General features: G+C 44.1%; 1 protein-coding gene across 1 annotated transcript in view; it reads left to right on the top strand.

Annotated features, from left to right (window-relative positions):
* Positions 1-13,191, top strand: part of RPH3A (rabphilin 3A) — a 248,315-nt gene extending 235,124 nt beyond the window's left edge. Inside the window, exons 18-20 of the mRNA XM_066601920.1 lie at positions 264-345; positions 3,076-3,172; positions 12,701-13,191. Coding sequence (XP_066458017.1) covers positions 264-345; positions 3,076-3,172; positions 12,701-12,831 — 310 coding nt within the window. The 3' untranslated portion in view covers positions 12,832-13,191. The remainder of the gene's footprint in view (positions 1-263; positions 346-3,075; positions 3,173-12,700) is intronic.
* Positions 13,192-17,054: the final 3,863 nt, after the last annotated feature.

The following is a 17,054-nucleotide window of genomic DNA, read 5'->3' as shown; positions in this document are numbered from 1 at the left end:
TCCCGAATGCAGTGTGAGCCCAGTCAAAGAGTGAGTTATATATTCAGATTAGTGATATGTATGCTTTAAAGAGTAATTTACAGGTGTTATCATAATTAAATCTCATACTATCTGTCCCTATATTCCTGTGTGTATATATGAAAACATGAACCCATTGGGTTCTAAAAAATAACACGTGTATTAGATATTTTTTTATATGAAGATTTGTATGTTCTAAAGTATTACTCTGCATTTTTCAAATGATTTGTGCTCTTGTATTGCAGTTGGCTGAAACCTGAGGGGGGCAAAAAGTCCAAGCAAAAGACTCAAATTAAAAAAAAGACACTCAATCCAGAATTCAATGAGGTGAGAGGCCGATAAAACAAGGGTGTGTACCTACCATTAAGATAGTGTATGCAACTGCTAAGGGGCTCTTGGGGACAGGAGAGAACTTTCTTTCTACTGCTGGGCCCTTTCCAACTTTTGCTATAGGGCCCTATCATTTCTATGTATGCTCTTTAGAGATGAGCGAACGTACTCGGTAAAGCACTACTCGTCCGAGTAATGTGCTTTATCCGAGTATCTCCCCGCTCGTCCTGAAAGATTCGGGGAGCGCCGCAGAGTGGGGAGCTGCAGGGGAGAGCGGGGAGGAACGCAGGGGAGATCTCTCTCTCCTTCTCTCCCGCCCGCTCTCCCCTGCTCCCCGCCGCAACTCACCTGTCAGCAGCGGCGCTCCCCGAATCTTTCAGGACGAGCGGGGAGGTACTCGGATAAAGCACATTACTCGGACGAGTAGTGCTTTACCGAGTACGTTTGCTCATCTCTAATGCTCTTCCAATAATAGAAAAAAGGATCATGGCTATCTAATTAATATTGAAAAAAATAGAATGCTGCCAAACTCACTGGAGCAGATTTACTAATGCTGTCTAATAGTTAGACAGCCTCAGATTTATCACAGTGGCTAATGCAGTATGATAGATCTTTCAAAACTTTAGACTGTGTAGTTTAACTTTATGTTATCTATTAGTTGGCTTAGTTTGCATCACAAATTGTGCAATATTTGGTGCACAATGTTGCATTTAGGCCAAACCCCCTTTTTCCATGAAGGAAGGCTGTTTGTCTGAAAGTATCAAAAATACAGTAAATGTAGCGCAAAGCATGTTTGACAACTTTCTATTTTAATTTGTGCTAGAAAACTGTTGTTTTGCAGATGTTGTCTTGGTGACCAAAGCAGTGGTTTCAAAATGTAGTCTTCCACCCTTGTAAAGATCAGCATAAGTGTAAGCGCTAATAAGACCCTAAGTAAAGGCCCATTTAGACACAACAATTGTCTCTCAAAATTAGCTCAAAAGTCATCTTTTGAGCAATAACTGTTGCGTCTAAACGCTCAGCCATCATGCACAGTTTGTGCACTATTCGTTCATCGGTGATTTCTAGCAATCTAGAAATCACCGATGAATCTTATCCACGCCGCACGTTGATTTTCTCAGCGGGCAGTGCTGATAGTATTCTTTCATCTGGTATCCCGCTGGCAGTTCTCAGCAGAAAACCAGCTGAAAGCTCTGAGAACAGTGCAGCTGTTTGTATATACAAAATGGCTGCTTTGTTCTCCGAGTTATCAGTGGTATCCCCTTCTGCCTGCTTTTTTCTTAAGTAGCTATTTTGCTACTTAGAGTTATGCAAAGATGATTGCTCAAAACTCACTGAAATCGTCATTTTAGCGATTTTTGAGGGATTATCTTTCAGTGTAAATGAACCTTTATATCTTACACTTTTGAACTGGCAGCCAAGACTTGAGTAAGGCTGTCCAGTAGTAATACTTGTTTTCCCAGGTGATTACCATATAATGTTGGGAGTAATGTAGGTAAAACAAAAGGAGCATCTTCGCTTTGTTCAAACTATGTAGATATGTATTTGTTATATTCCAGCTAGGAAAGTGAGTGTAGTTGTAAATCACAACCATCTTTCAACTGTTGATTGTGCAGGAACGACTATTGTGCCTATGTGATCACCTTGGCATAAGGCGAGTTCGCACGTGGTGTAATTTTATGATACAGACAATTCCTTTGTAATATATGCATGTTTGGCATGTGAGTTTTGCTGCAGATTTGCTGCGAATTTCACCATTTTGTATAGCATCACACATTCTCCACCCCGCCATACCGTGCACACCTCCAGCCCCTTTACCTTCTGTATCACCCCATTATCTGTAGTATGTAAGCTCATTGGAGCAGTGTCCCTACTGTTTCCATCAACTGATTACTATATAACCGTGGTTTTTGTATTTTTATCCCCCTGTTTTTGTAAGCGCTGCGGAATATGTTTGGCGCTAATAAAGATTATTATTATTTTGAAGAAAAATTGCAGTTATTCCACAGCAAATTTGCAGCATAATCCATATCTAAGACATGTAGATTTTGTGTGCAGATTTGTCTGTTGAGTTTATTTACATCACATGTGTACATCTTAAAAGAGTATTCCCATTTAAGCTCTTCATGGCCAATATGAGAAAACCCAGAATCTCCGTTCCGACCACCTGTTGGAAACAGTGCTGCACTAAGCGCTTAACTCTTTCCAATGTGGCCGGTAGCCCTGGCAGTGGTTGGAATGTCCCTTTTTATGAAACTTTCAGGCAAGGCAAACCACAATGTACATTTACTGATGTAGCAAAATTTGACTTGAGACTTAGAATTTTTTTTTAACAAATGTGTCACAGTTTATTCCCCCTTTCAAATGCTTTTCAATGGCTTTTGTTGTGTTAAGATTAGAGAACAATAGCTTTTTAATGTATTAAGAAAATATATAATGTCGCAGAAAGTTATCACACTCAAGTTAAAGTTTGTTACATGTGTATGTAATGGAATTACAAGGACTTAAGATTTAGTTTCACTGTGTTTTAAAAATGTATAAATATCTGGTTACAGGATTTATGTGAGAAGTGTACCTGTGACTTCTTCTCATGACAACACTTCCTGCACCAGTAGTTCAGTGTTTGGCTCTCCTGTCCTAACATATGTAGCAGTCATAGGAAGCAAATAGCTAACAGCTAAATTGCATACATTGTTTAATCAAACTATTTTATTTCTTTTTCTATAGGAATTCTTCTTTGATATAAAACACAGTGACCTTGCAAAGAAACAGCTAGATGTATCAGTCTGGGACTATGATATTGGGAAGTCTAACGATTATATAGGTAAGATGGTCAAACGTACATTATAACAGAGATAAAGAGGGAAATTTATCATATAAGACTTTTATGTGCGATTTTTACTTTCAGTACCTATCTGTTATCCAACAAATTTATCAAAATTTCACACGCAGCATGCTAAATTAGGCGCAAATACCTTTGTTCTCTGTGGTGTGAAAGTTTGTGCTGAAAATATATCTGCTCAGCACTGGATTAGCTGTACAACTTTTTAAAAATCAGGTCTAAACCACGGTGCCACCGAGACCATGCCCACAAATTTAGACCAAAACGTAAGTGATGCAACCAAGCGTAAGTCATTTAGAATAGATGCACAAGATTCATAAATCTGGCACGTCATTTAGACTAAAAAAAGTCTAATTTTAGACAAAAAAGTGTAAATACATTCATAACTCTCCCCCAAAATGTATTAACTGATACCAAAGTATTAGTTACTTCATTGACTTATTAATAGAGATGAGCGAACATACTCGTCCGAGCTTGATGCTCGGGCGAATATTAGGGTGTTCGGGATGCTCGTTACTCTTAACGAGCACCACGCGATGCTCGGGTTACTTTCACTTTCATCTCTAAGACGTTAGCGCGCTTTTCTGGCCAATAGAAAGACAGGGAAGGCATTACAACTTCCCCCTGTGACGTTCCAGACCTATACCACCCCCTTGCTGTGAGTGGCTGGGAAGATCAGGTGTCACCCGAGTATAAAAATCGGCCCCTCCCGCGGCTCGCCTCAGATGCGTTGTGAGTTAGCTGAGGGAAAGTGCTATAGTGTTGGAGCTGCTGTAGGGAGAGTGTTAGGAGTGAGTGTAGGCTTCAAGAACCCCAACGGTCCTTCTTAGGGCCACATTTAACCGTGTGCAGTATTGTGGAGGCTGCCTTTTGCAGTGGTGCAAATTTTTTTTTTCCTCCAAATCGGCCGTGCAGAGCATTGCGCCCTGCAGTAATACTACAGGGACAGAAGTGGTTAGGCAGGGAGAGTGTTAGGAGTGAGTGTAGGCTTCAAGAACCCCAACGGTCCTTCTTAGGGCCACATCTAACCGTGTGCAGTACTGTGCATGCTGCTGTTAGCAGTGTTGCACATTTTTTTTTTTCCAAATCGGCCGTGCAGAGCATTGCGCCCTGCAGTAATACTACAGGGACAGAATTGTGTAGGCAGGGCCAGAAGACATATATTATTGATTGAATATAGTCAGTGGGCCTTTCCTTAAAAAAAACAAAGGGCAAAAATTCTATTTGGCCTGCAGGCTTGCGCCAATTTATTTCCTGGCTGCGAAATCACCGCTCTGCTGCAGTTAATAGCACTGCAGTTCTGTGACACACAGCAGGGCCACAGAACACATTTGTTACTTGATTGAATATAGTCAGTGGGCCTTTCCTTTAAAAAAAAGGGCAAAAATTCTATTTGGCCTGCAGGCTTGCGCCAATTTATTTCCTGGCTGGGAAATCACCGTTCTGCTGCAGTTAATAACACTGCACTTCTGTGACACACAGCAGGGCCACACAACACATTTGTTACTTGATTGAATATAGTCAGTGGGCCTTTCCTTTTTAAAAAAAGGGGGAAAAAATTCTACTTGGCCTGCCTCTGACAGTCCTCAGCGTTCCGGGTACGTGTGTGGTGGGTGGAGAACGTCAAAAAAATCATACGCAGCCAGCTAAGTTTAACAGCAGGCTTGCGCCAATTTATTTCCTGGCTGGGAAATCACCGCTTTGCTGCAGTTAATAACACTGCACTTCTGTGACACACAGCAGAGCCACAGAACACATTTGTTACTTGATTGAATATAGTCAGTGGGCCTTTCCTTTTTAAAAAAAGGGGGAAAAAATTCTATTTGGCCTGCCTCTGACAGTCCTCAGCGTTCTGGGTACGTGTGTGGTGGGTGGAGAACGTCAAAAAAATCATACGCAGCCAGCTAAGTTTAACAGCAGGCTTGCGCCAATTTATTTCCTGGCTGGGAAATCACCGCTCTGCTGCAGTTAATAGCACTGCAGTTCTGTGACACACAGCAGGGCCACAGAACACATTTGTTACTTGATTGAATATAGTCACTGGGCCTTTCCTTTAAAAAAAAGGGCAAAAATTCTATTTGGCCTGCAGGCTTGCGCCAATTTATTTCCTGGCTGGGAAATCACCGCTCTGCTGCAGTTCATAACAGTGCAAGACTGCAGTTCTGTGACACACTGCAGGGCCACAACACATTTATTATTGATTGAATATAGTCAGTGGGCCTTTCCTTTAAAATAAAAGGGAAAAAATTCTATTTGGCCTGCAGGCTTGCGCCATTTTATTTCCTGGCTGGGAAATCACCGCTCTGCTGCAGTTCATAACAGTGCAAGACTGCAGTGCTGTGACACACTGCAGGGCCACAACACATTTATTATTGATTGAATATAGTCAGTGGGCATAGTCAGTGGGCCTTTCCTTTAAAAAAAAAAGGGAAAAAATTCTATTTGGCCTGCAGGCTTGCGCCAATTTATTTCCTGGCTGGGAAATCAAATCACTGGTAATACAGCATGCTGAGGGGTAGGGGTAGGCCTAGAGGACGTGGACGCGGCCGAGGACGCAGAGGGCCAAGTCAGGGTGTGGGCACAGGCCGAACTCCTGATCCAGGTGTATCGCAGCCGACTGCTGCGCGATTAGGAGAGAGGCACGTTTCTGGCGTCCCCACATTCATCGCACAATTAATGGGTCCACGCGGGAGACCTTTATTAGAAAATGAGCAGTGTGAGCAGGTCCTGTCGTGGATGGCAGAAAGTGCTTCGAGCAACCTATCGTCCACCCACAGTTCTGCGCCGTCCACTGCTGCAAATCCGAATCCTCTGTCTGCTGCTCCTCCTTCCTCCCAGCCTCCTCACTCCACTACAATGACACATGCTCAGGAGCGGGAAGACTCCCAGGAACTGTTCTCGGGCCCCTGCTCAGATTGGGCAGCAGTGGTTCCTCTCCCACCAGAGGAGTTTATCGTCACTGATGCCCAACCATTGGAAAGTTCCCGGGGTCCGGGGGATGAGGCTGGGGACTTCCGGAAACTGTCTCAAGACCTTTCAGTGGGTGAGGAGGACGATGACGATGAGACACAGTTGTCTATCGGTGAGGTAGTAGTAAGGGCAGTAAGTCCGAGGGAGGAGCGCACAGAGGATTCGGAGGAAGAGCAGCAGGACGATGAGGTGACTGACCCCACCTGGTTTGCAACGCCTACTCAGGACTGGTCTTCAGAGGGGGAGGCAAGGGCAGCAGCAGGGCAGGTTGCAAGAGGCAGTGCGGTGGCCAGGGGTAGAGGCAGGGCCAGACCGAATAATCCACCAACTGTTTCCCAAAGCGCACCCTCGCGCCATGCCACCCTGCAGAGGCCAAGGTGCTCTAAGGTCTGGCAGTTTTTCACAGAGACGCCTGACGACCGACGAACAGTGGTGTGCAACCTTTGTCGCGCCAAGATCAGCCGGGGAGCCACCACCACCAGCATGCGCAGACATATGATGGCCAAGCACCCCACAAGGTGGGACGAAGGCCGTTCACCGCCTCCGGTTTGCACCGCTGCCTCTCCCCCTGTGCCCCAACCTGCCACTGAGATCCAACCCCCCTCTCAGGACACAGGCACTACCATCTCCTGGCCTGCACCCACACCCTCACCTCCGCTGTCCTCGGCCCCATCCACCAATGTCTCGCACCGCACCATCCAGCCGTCGCTAGCGCAAGTGTTTGAGCGCAAGCGCAAGTACGCCGCCACGCACCCACACGCTCAAGCGATAACCATCCACATAGCCACATTTATCAGCCTTGAGATGCTGCCGTATAGGGTTGTGGAAACGGAGTGCTTCAAAAGTATGATGGCGGCGGCGGCCCCGCGCTACTCAGTTCCCAGTCGCCACTACTTTTCCCGATGTGCCGTCCCAGCCCTGCACGACCACGTCTCCCGCAACATTGTACGCGCCCTCACCAACGCGGTTACTGCCAAGGTCCACTTAACAACGGACACGTGGACAAGCACAGGCGGGCAGGGCCACTACATCTCCCTGACGGCACATTGGGTGAATTTAGTGGAGGCTGGGACAGAGTCAGAGCCTGGGACCGCTCACGTCCTACCCACCCCCAGAATTGCGGGCCCCAGCTCGGTGGTGGTATCTTCGGCGGTGTATGCTTCCTCCACTAAAGCACCCTCCTCCTCCTCCTCCTCCTTCGCAACCTCTGTCTCGCAATCTAGATGTGTCAGCAGCAGCAGGACGTCGCCAGCAGTCGGTGTCGCGCGGCGTGGCAGCACAGCGGTGGGCAAGCGTCAGCAGGCCGTGCTGAAACTACTCAGCTTAGGAGATAAGAGGCACACGGCCCACAAACTGCTATGGGGTCTAACAGAGCAGACCGACCGTTGGCTTGCGCCGCTGAGCCTCCAACCGGGCATGGTCGTGTGTGACAACGGGCGTAACCTGGTGGCGGCTCTGCAGCTCGGCAGCCTCACGCACGTGCCATGCCTGGCCCACGTCTTTAATTTGGTGGTTCAGCGCTTTCTGAAAAGCTACCCACGCTTGTCAGACCTGCTCGGAAATGTGCGCCGGCTCTGCGCACATTTCCGCAAGTCCCACACGGACGCTGCCACCCTGCGCACCCTGCAACATCGGTTTAATCTGCCAGTGCACCGACTGCTGTGCGACGTGCCCACACGGTGGAACTCTACGCTCCACATGTTGGCCAGGCTCTATGAGCAGCGTAGAGCTATAGTGGAATACCAACTCCAACATGGGCGGCGCAGTGGGAGTCAGCCTCCTCAATTATTTTCAGAAGAGTGGGCCTGGTTGGCAGACATCTGCCAGGTCCTTGGAAAGTTTGAGGAGTCTACCCAGGTGGTGAGCGGCGATGCTGCAATCATTAGCGTCACCATTCCTCTGCTATGCCTCTTGAGAAGTTCCCTGCAAAGCATAAAGGCAGATGCTTTGCGCTCGGAAACGGAGGCGGGGGAAGACAGTATGTCGCTGGATAGTCAGAGCACCCTCCTGTCTATATCTCAGCGCGTTGAGGAGGAGGAGGAGGAGGAGCATGAGGAGGATGAGGAGGAGGGGGAAGAGACTGCTTGGCCCACTGCTGACGGTACCCATGCTGCTTGCCTGTCATCCTTTCAGCGTGTATGGCCTGAGGAGGAGGAGGAGGATCCTGAAAGTGATCTTCCTAGTGAAGACAGCCATGTGTTGCGTACAGGGACCCTGGCACACATGGCTGACTTCATGTTAGGATGCCTTTCTCGTGACCCTCGCGTTGCACGCATTCTGGCCACTACGGATTACTGGGTGTACACACTGCTCGACCCACGGTATAAGGAGAACCTTTCCACTCTCATTCCCGAAGAGGAAAGGGGTTCGAGAGTGTTGCTATACCACAGGACCCTGGCGGACAAGCTGATGGTAAATTCCCATCCGACAGCGCTAGTGGCAGAAGGCGCAGTTCCGAGGGCCAGGTAGCAGGGGAGGTGCGGAGATTGAGCAGTATGTACAGCACAGGCAGTGCAACACTCTTTAAGGCCCTGGCCAGCTTTATGGCTCCCCACCAAGACTGTGTCACCGCTCCCCAGTCAAGGCTGAGTCGGCGGGAGCACTGTAAAAGGATGGTGAGGGAGTACGTAGCCGATCGCATGACCGTCCTCCGTGACGCCTCTGCCACCTACAACTACTGGGTGTCGAAGCTGGACACGTGGCCTGAACTCGCGCTGTATGCCCTGGAGGTGCTTGCTTGTCCTGCGGCTAGTGTCCTGTCAGAGAGGGTGTTTAGTGCGGCTGGGGGAATCATCACAGATAAGCGTACCCGCCTGTCAACCGACAGTGCCGACAGGCTTACACTCATCAAGATGAGCAAAGCCTGGATTTCCCCAGACTTCTCTTCTCCACCAGCGGACAGCAGCGATACCTAAGCAATACGTAGGCTGCACCCGCGGATGGAAGCATCGTTCTCTATCACCATCCAAAACGGGGACATTTCTGCTTCATCAATCTGTGTATAATATTCCTCCTCCTCCTCCTGCTCCTCCTCCTGAAACCTCACGTAATCGCGCCGAACGGGCAATTTTTCTTAGGGCCACAAGGCTCACTCATATAATTTTTCTAAACAATTTTTATACGTTTCAATGCTCTTAAAAGCGTTGAAACTTTAACTTGAACCAATTTTCCGTTAAACTGGGCTGCCTCCAGGCCTAGTTACCACTTAAGCCACATTAACCAAAGCGATTAATGGGTTTCACCTGCCATCTTGGTTGGGCATGGCCAATTTTTTCTGAGGTATATTAGTACTGTTGGTACACCAATTTTTTGGGACCCTCACCTACAGTGTAATCATAGTCATTTCTATGTTCTTCGCCTGCACTCATGGTACAGAAAGGTGTGTGGGGTTGGCCTACACTTTAGCTACATAAATGTAACTGGGGCCTTGTCTATACTGCAGCTACTGAAATGTGAAAGAGACTGTTATCTCCCTAAACTGCTGCAATGGGAATGTTACTGGGGCCTATCTTGAGTGCTACTATTACTGAAATGGAACTAAGACTGCGCTCCCCCTATACTGCTGCTAGTGATACTGTATGTTAGTGGGGCCTGTCCCTAATGCTACCGCTGAAATGTTAATAATTCTGGGCTCTGCCTATACCGCAGCTAATGGTATGTCACTGGGGTGTGGAAACAGAGGCTTCACAAAGACATGATGGCGGCGAGGCCATTTCCCACCAACGCTGTTACTGTTAAGGTGCATATAACCACGGACACGTGTAGAGGACACATAGTGCCTCCAAAACATCCCCCTCCTCCTCCAACAATGAAAACATTCTTGGCAAATACCTTTGCATTGGTCCATCTGGTGGCAGTCCAAGAATTTCACCTTTAACGACACAACAAGAGAGCACCACCACCATCCCCCCGCCACGGCCCACTTAATCCTGGCCACATTCCGAAAACCAACTACATAAAACCGCGCTACCAGGTCCGCAGTCACCACCACATTACCACCAACGAGGTTACTGTTAAGGTACATATTACCAGTCTGACTGGGGCATGCAGTGTGGGCCGAAGCCCACCTGTATTGTATCTGACGTAAGCTCTGCTGAGTAGGGCACTGCAATGGGATATATTTATGTACCACCGGTGGGTTCCAGGGAGCCACCCATGCTGTGGGTGCACAGGGAGTTGTAAATGCATCTGTTTCCCCTTCTAAAAAACCCCAGTCTGACTGGGGCATGCAGTGTGGGCCGAAGCCCACCTGCATTAAGCACGACATTACTACCTCAGCTGTGTTGGGCAATGCAATGGGATATTTTTATGTACCGCCGGTGGCTTCCTGGCACCCACCCATGCTGTGGGTGCGCAGGGAGTTGTAAATGCATCTGTTTCCCCTTCTAAAGAACCCCAGTCTGACTGGGGCATGCAGTGTGGGCCGAAGCCCACCTGCATTAAGCACGACATTACTACCTCAGCTGTGTTGGGCAATGCAATGTACAGCCGGTGGGTTCCAGGGAGCCACCCATGCTGTGGGTGCACACGGAATTCTCGTTGCGGAGTTGTACCTGCCTGTGACTATTTATAAAAAACCACGGTCTGACTGGGGTATGCAGACACCTTGACAGAATGAATAGTATGTGGCACATAGGTTCCCCATTGCTATGCCCACGTGTGCAGCTCCTGATGGCGGTGGCACAGGATTATATTTCTCATTGCTTCTCTACAGCATTGTGGGCTATCGTCCCGCCCCTTTTAAAGAGGGTCGCTGCCTAGCCGTGCCAACCCTCTGCAGTGTGTGCCTGCGGTTCCTCTGGCAGACGCACTTATAAATAGACATGAGTGTGCCGTGGCATGAGGGCAGCTGAAGGCTGCGCAGGGACAGTTTGGTGTGCGCTGTGGACACTGCGTCGTGCAGGGGGGGGGGTTGGGCAGCATGTAACGCAGGAGAAGTGGCAGCAGAGTGTCATGCAGGCAGTGATTGTGCTTTGTTGGAGGTAGTGTGGTGCTTAGCTAAGGTATGCCATGCTAATGAGGGCTTTTCAGAAGTAAAAGTTGTTGGGAGGGGGGGGGGGGGGGCCCACTCTTGCCGGTATTGTGGCTTAATAGTGGGACCTGTGAACTTGAGATGCAGCCCAACATGTAGCCCCTCGCCTGCCCTATCCGTTGCTGTGTTGTTCCCATCACTTTCTTGAATTGCCCAGATTTTCACACATGAAAACCTTAGCGAGCATCGGCGAAATACAAAAATGCTCGGGTCGCCCATTGACTTCAATGGGGTTCGTTACTCGAAACGAACCCTCGAGCATCGCGATAATTTCGTCCCGAGTAACGAGCACCTGAGCATTTTGGTGCTCGCTCATCTCTACTTATTAACCATCCCGATACCCAAAAAAGTTCTCCAGTGGGTATCATGTTCACTGTTGAGTGCTTTTTTTGTTCAATATTGTACTTTTTATTGATTATTTTTATACAATCAGTTGAGAGAGTACAGTCATGGCCAAGGGTTTTGAAACTGACACAAAATTTGGTTTTCACAGAGTTTGCTGCTTCAGTGTTTTTAGATCCTTGAATCAGATGTTTCTATTAGGTTAAATTATAAGAATTTTTATGTTTTCAAACTTTTATTGAAAAATACATCACGTTTAGACAAAGACTCAATGTTTACAGTGTTGACTCCTATTTTACAAGACTTCTCCAATTTGCCCTGGCAGTTTTTGAGCCAAATCCTGAGTGATGGCTACCCATTCCTGCCAAATAAGTGCTTGGTGTTTATCATAATTGCTGTGTTTTTGTTTGTCCACAAGTTTTCAATGGGATTAAGATCTGGGGAGTTCACCGAGCAAACTTAGTTATCACTTTTGCCTTTGACATAGCACTCCATCATTTTAGAAAAAGCCTTGTTTTCCCAACCATCCAAGAACAATTGGTGATGAGGTTGTTCTTGAGGGATGTTTAGATATTCTTTATTCATGGCAGTGTTCTTAGCTAAAATTGTGTGAGCCCACTCCCTTGTATGAAAAGCAACTCAACAATGAATAGTCTGAGGATGCTTTACTGTTGGCATTTCACAGAACGCATGGTAGTGCTCACCTTTTCTTCTCCAGACAAGCATTCTTCACGATGTCCCATACAGTCTGAAGGGTGCTTCATCTATAAAATAACCTTTCCACAGTCCTCTGCAGTCCAATCCCTGTACAATATTTATCTGATGAATCCCTGTTCAGAGTAGATGGTTCTCTGCCAGAGGTTGGGGAGCGGGGGCAACACAGGACCCCCACTCCTTATGAGCCACAAAATAGCCAAACCACCTGCTCAGGTGGTATGTCCACCAGTAAAATATTACCTGTTAAATTAGTAGACAAATCTATTAGAATGGACATAAAAACTATCTGTCACCAGCCGTGTGTTGGCAGACACTTTGGCTCCTCTAATTTATTAATTCCCAGTCTACATTTACTGTATGTATTTTAAGAAATGGCACTCTAAAAGGTTTCCATCCAACTGTTTTAATCTAATGTAAAGAAAATTTTGTTCTTCAATGTCTCGCTGCAGGTGGTTGTCAGCTGGGCATCAATGCCAAAGGAGAACGCTTGAAACACTGGTATGAGTGCCTGAAGAACAAAGATAAGAAGATTGAACGCTGGCATGTTCTACAGAACGAAAACCATGTAGCAAGTGATTAAAAGACAGCTGCAGTGTTTCACAAGCATTTATGCTCTCTACCAAGTCACTGTAAACTTTTTATGTCTTGTCTTCCAAAGCATTCACACTTCTAGCTTTTAGCATTAGAAATAATATAGTTGCTATTAGTATATTCTTTATTCAATAAAAAAAGCCGCATTTGTGTATGTCCTTGGGACAAATGCTGACAGAAATGATACGCGTGTTTGATGTTAAGCCTTCCCCTTTGCCAACTTCTGTCTATGGTTCTGCCTAGTGCTACATTATTTCCCTATATGGCACACCTTTCTGTCCATTGCTGGTGAATTATAAAGAAACATATACTGTATAAAACGGAACTTTATTTTTATTCAAATCTTTATTAAGGCACAATGTCTTTGTACAAACAAATCTTACATATTTCAAAGTGCTCATTTTGTCTTGTAATAGAAATGGTGATTACTTACCTGAAAGGCACAGGTTAGAGCTGCAGTTCCCTGCCATGTAACATAATGCCAAGTCAATATTTCAGAGCACAAAACAGCAATATTAATTCAGATACAAGTTTTACAGGTTTCCATTTGTTAATATACTGTATTCTCTGACCAAATGTTTGCACAGAAAAGTTTGGGGGCCAATACCATTTATCTATTTTTATCTCCCACGGCATTTGCCATTATTCTATAATTATTGGAATTGCTATATTTATAGTAGATGTCATTGGTAGTCAGAATTTCTGTATGATCACCTATAATTGTTGCAGAATTTCAATACTAAGTTTTTTCCATCAGTGGTACCAGATGAATAATTACTGCTTGATCAAGCCCAAAAGTGATGATTACTTTTAAAATGTTATCATGTACTTCATGGGATTTAAGCAAATATGTCCACATAGATATCAAAGGATTAGTAAACTCTTATTAATGTTATATACTGTAACAATTGATCTGGCATCTTAGCAGTGCATATATGATCATGTATTGGACTCACCTTTGGGGCAATTAGGTACCAGCAGCCACTAATGCATTCAAATTTATTGTGAAGGGACTTGAAAAAGGAACAAAAAGAGATAAATGCTAATGAAAATAATTATGTCAACCCATATCAAATTATTGAAAAGGTTCCAGATCATTGTCAGTCTACCCCCAGACCGTTCTCAATCCACCCTTGATGATATATGACACAGAGAATAGTTTGATTACCTTCAGGATTACTTTACTTTATTTAATAGTGCTAAAGTCCAGGGTTTTAAAATTAAAGTATGGTATGCAGTCATGTTACAACTTGCCCTTTGGTCATCTACTTTCCATTGAATAGAAGATTGCAAAAGTAGATATATGAACTGTAATCTTCTGCTCTTCAAGATTGTAAATGTTAAGTTCTAATTAAAAGTGGTCTTCAAGGCATTTACTAATCCTCAGGATAGGTCATTAATAGTTGATCTGTGGAGGGTCTATGGCCCAGAATCCTTGCCAATCAGCTGATCCTTTGGCCCTGCTATCAGTGCAGCCGAGCCAAAATTGTAATAGAAGGCATTACTCCTATTGATTTTAATGGGAGTCAATCCTTCTATTATATTTCGGGCTCAGCTGATCTGTAGGGATCCCAAGAGGCTGACCCCGAACTGTTCAACAACCGATGACTTATCGTGAAGATAGGTCATCAATAGTAAATGCCCTGAAAACCCCTTTATGTAAATATATAAAACAAAACTTAAATTCAACTGGAAGTTCTTTCTCTAAATGCAGAGAATAACATAGAAATAGGACTACTATTCAATCTCAACCACAGTTTTACATTCCACTTTGAGTCCCATTATTAAATTTGTCCATAATAAAAACCTGGTAAAAACTGAAAATTTACATGCTGAATTCTGCGGTTTCATAGATTACCTGCAGTGGTTGGTAGCTGCCTGACATGTGACTTTTGCCAATACCACTTGGTTGTCATGTTATCATGGCCTGCACAGATAATGTGTTTAAGACCATGCACAGGGCAGTGGATTATCTCTTTATTGAGAACATTCAGGTAAAGTATGACACTGGACAAAATGTTTCCAAAAAAGCTTTAAGTTAAATTAGCCATTACATAAATAAAAGTCTAAATATTTGTAAGCAATTGTGTAAGATCTTTTGTAAGGCATAGTAATTTGGGTAGCCCCTTCATTCCCAGTCCTCAACTCAGTGCTAATTTGACCAGGAGCTGCCTAGACTGGTTGGAGCAACATTTAAAGAGTTTAGAATACACATAGTAACAAGTCTGTCTATGCTGAACCTAATTTTTTCCTCTCTACTGTTAGTCAAGCCATGTAATTCCAGATCTCATTCTGCAGTATTTTTAAAAATAAATGTAATGAAACTTTAGATAATATTTCAAGTACTTTCTATAAAGATATACGGTAGCTTGTTTCAATTCTGTAATTTAATCCCATAATTTTTGTATTTTTTTTAAAATTTCTTCACACATTTAGCTTTTGTACAAGTAATCACAACAAAAGCACACTTTTTGCAAAATACTGAATATTAGAGTCATTGCTCATTAGAGACAACAAAAGCACCAAAACATACATAGGTATAGTTTACTATTTAAATTTACTGTTCTGTGCTATGACAAAATATGTGCTCACCTAATATAGTAAATGGTGGTGACACATGAAATATAATTTGTCATGTATCCTCAAGCAGAATGAAACCAGAGTTATAAAATTTTCCTTTCCTTCCTATATCAAAAGTAATCTCATTATATACAATAACACAGCAGTAGATAGAATATAATAACACATTTGATAGCATTGTCCTATTAATGCAGGAGTATAATGGAAATATGCAATGAGAGGCCTACATTTCTTTTTTGAGTCTCGATTATACAGCAAAATCTCTCAAGAGCATCTCTTTGTTGTGACCCATATTCCATTCCTTTTAATATTACGTATTTGGCCCTTCTCCATGATGGAGCCACCCTTCTAAAAGACAATTTTCATTGGAATTTTGGGTGTTCCTCTGAAAGAGGTTTCATTGTATAAACTACAAGGCACTATGTGTGAACCATATTGTGCTTTTCAATTCGATCAAGGTGACTGCATAGATGCCTTCTTGAGTATAAATAAGATGTATGATGCTTGAGTAAAGAACAGATGGATTGCAAGTGGATTAAATTGAGGATTTCATATTTGTGACTATGAAAGTCTCATGTTCACTTTCTATTCCTACTTTTCGTTACTCCAATTGGGTTTTTACTTTCTTTTTTGGTAAGGGAGAAATCAGTTAGTCCTTGTCTGCCAACAAGTTACTAAGCTGATGTTCCATGTAGTCACCAGGGCTGCCAAATGTCCAGAAATTCCCGGACAGTCCATAAAAATAAGAGATTTTTTTCTCTCTAGTGCCTGTGAAAAATATTATATGTCTGTGATTTTTTGAGGCTTATGATACTTGAGCGGGTTATTATGTATTTTACAGTTCACAATAAATGCTGTTGATGGGTTCATATCAAGATCTAACCCATGGACTCTGTATTGCTTATAATCTTTATCACTTAGCATGGTTTTCCAACGTGTCTGTAAAAAAATGTTGGCTTTACATGATTTTTGGATAAGTTATCCTAGAAAATGTGAAAAAAAAATCAGGTTGGCAACCCTAGTAGTCACCTTGACCTAATCACCGTTAAGAACTCATTGACCAATTGCAGACAAAGTATATTATCATGGGATTTCATGATCTGAGCACTCTTATGAGCATGCTGCAATTAACATGTTTTGAACACTTTAATAAATTACTAGGTTACGAACCTCGATGAGAGTATCTGCATCATTAATGTTGTGATAATCGATTAATTTTATAGCCCACCTGGATAGGAAATGTCGAGTGCTGTTAAGTAAATATCTACACATTGCTTCTGATTTTCAACTCTGCATGAAGACCTCAGTCTTGACTTTTCTAGGACTTTTTCTACACAGAATCCAACTAATTATTCTCTGCTTTTCTTATTATGCCTCTGCTTGGTAGTAGTTACAGAAGCTTTATTCTCAGTAGAACTTCAGTGATAGAGCATTGGTGCCATATGCATGGTTTCAAATGCTTACAGTGCTATATCAATGTATATATAAATATTATAGTATTTTTCCATAGGATATCATGTTTATTATTCAGTTCACAGGGTATGTAAAAGTTTACCAGTATACTTGATAACTATCTAATCTTCTAATCTGTAAAGTGTCACCTTTGTATTGTTCTGAGACTTAATAATGTGG

Source organism: Eleutherodactylus coqui, chromosome 5 (genome assembly GCF_035609145.1).
Source record: "Eleutherodactylus coqui strain aEleCoq1 chromosome 5, aEleCoq1.hap1, whole genome shotgun sequence".
Taxonomy (NCBI): Eukaryota; Metazoa; Chordata; class Amphibia; order Anura; family Eleutherodactylidae; genus Eleutherodactylus; species Eleutherodactylus coqui.
Note: the sequence above shows the minus strand (reverse complement) of the source record. Positions and strands in the feature narration are given on the sequence as shown.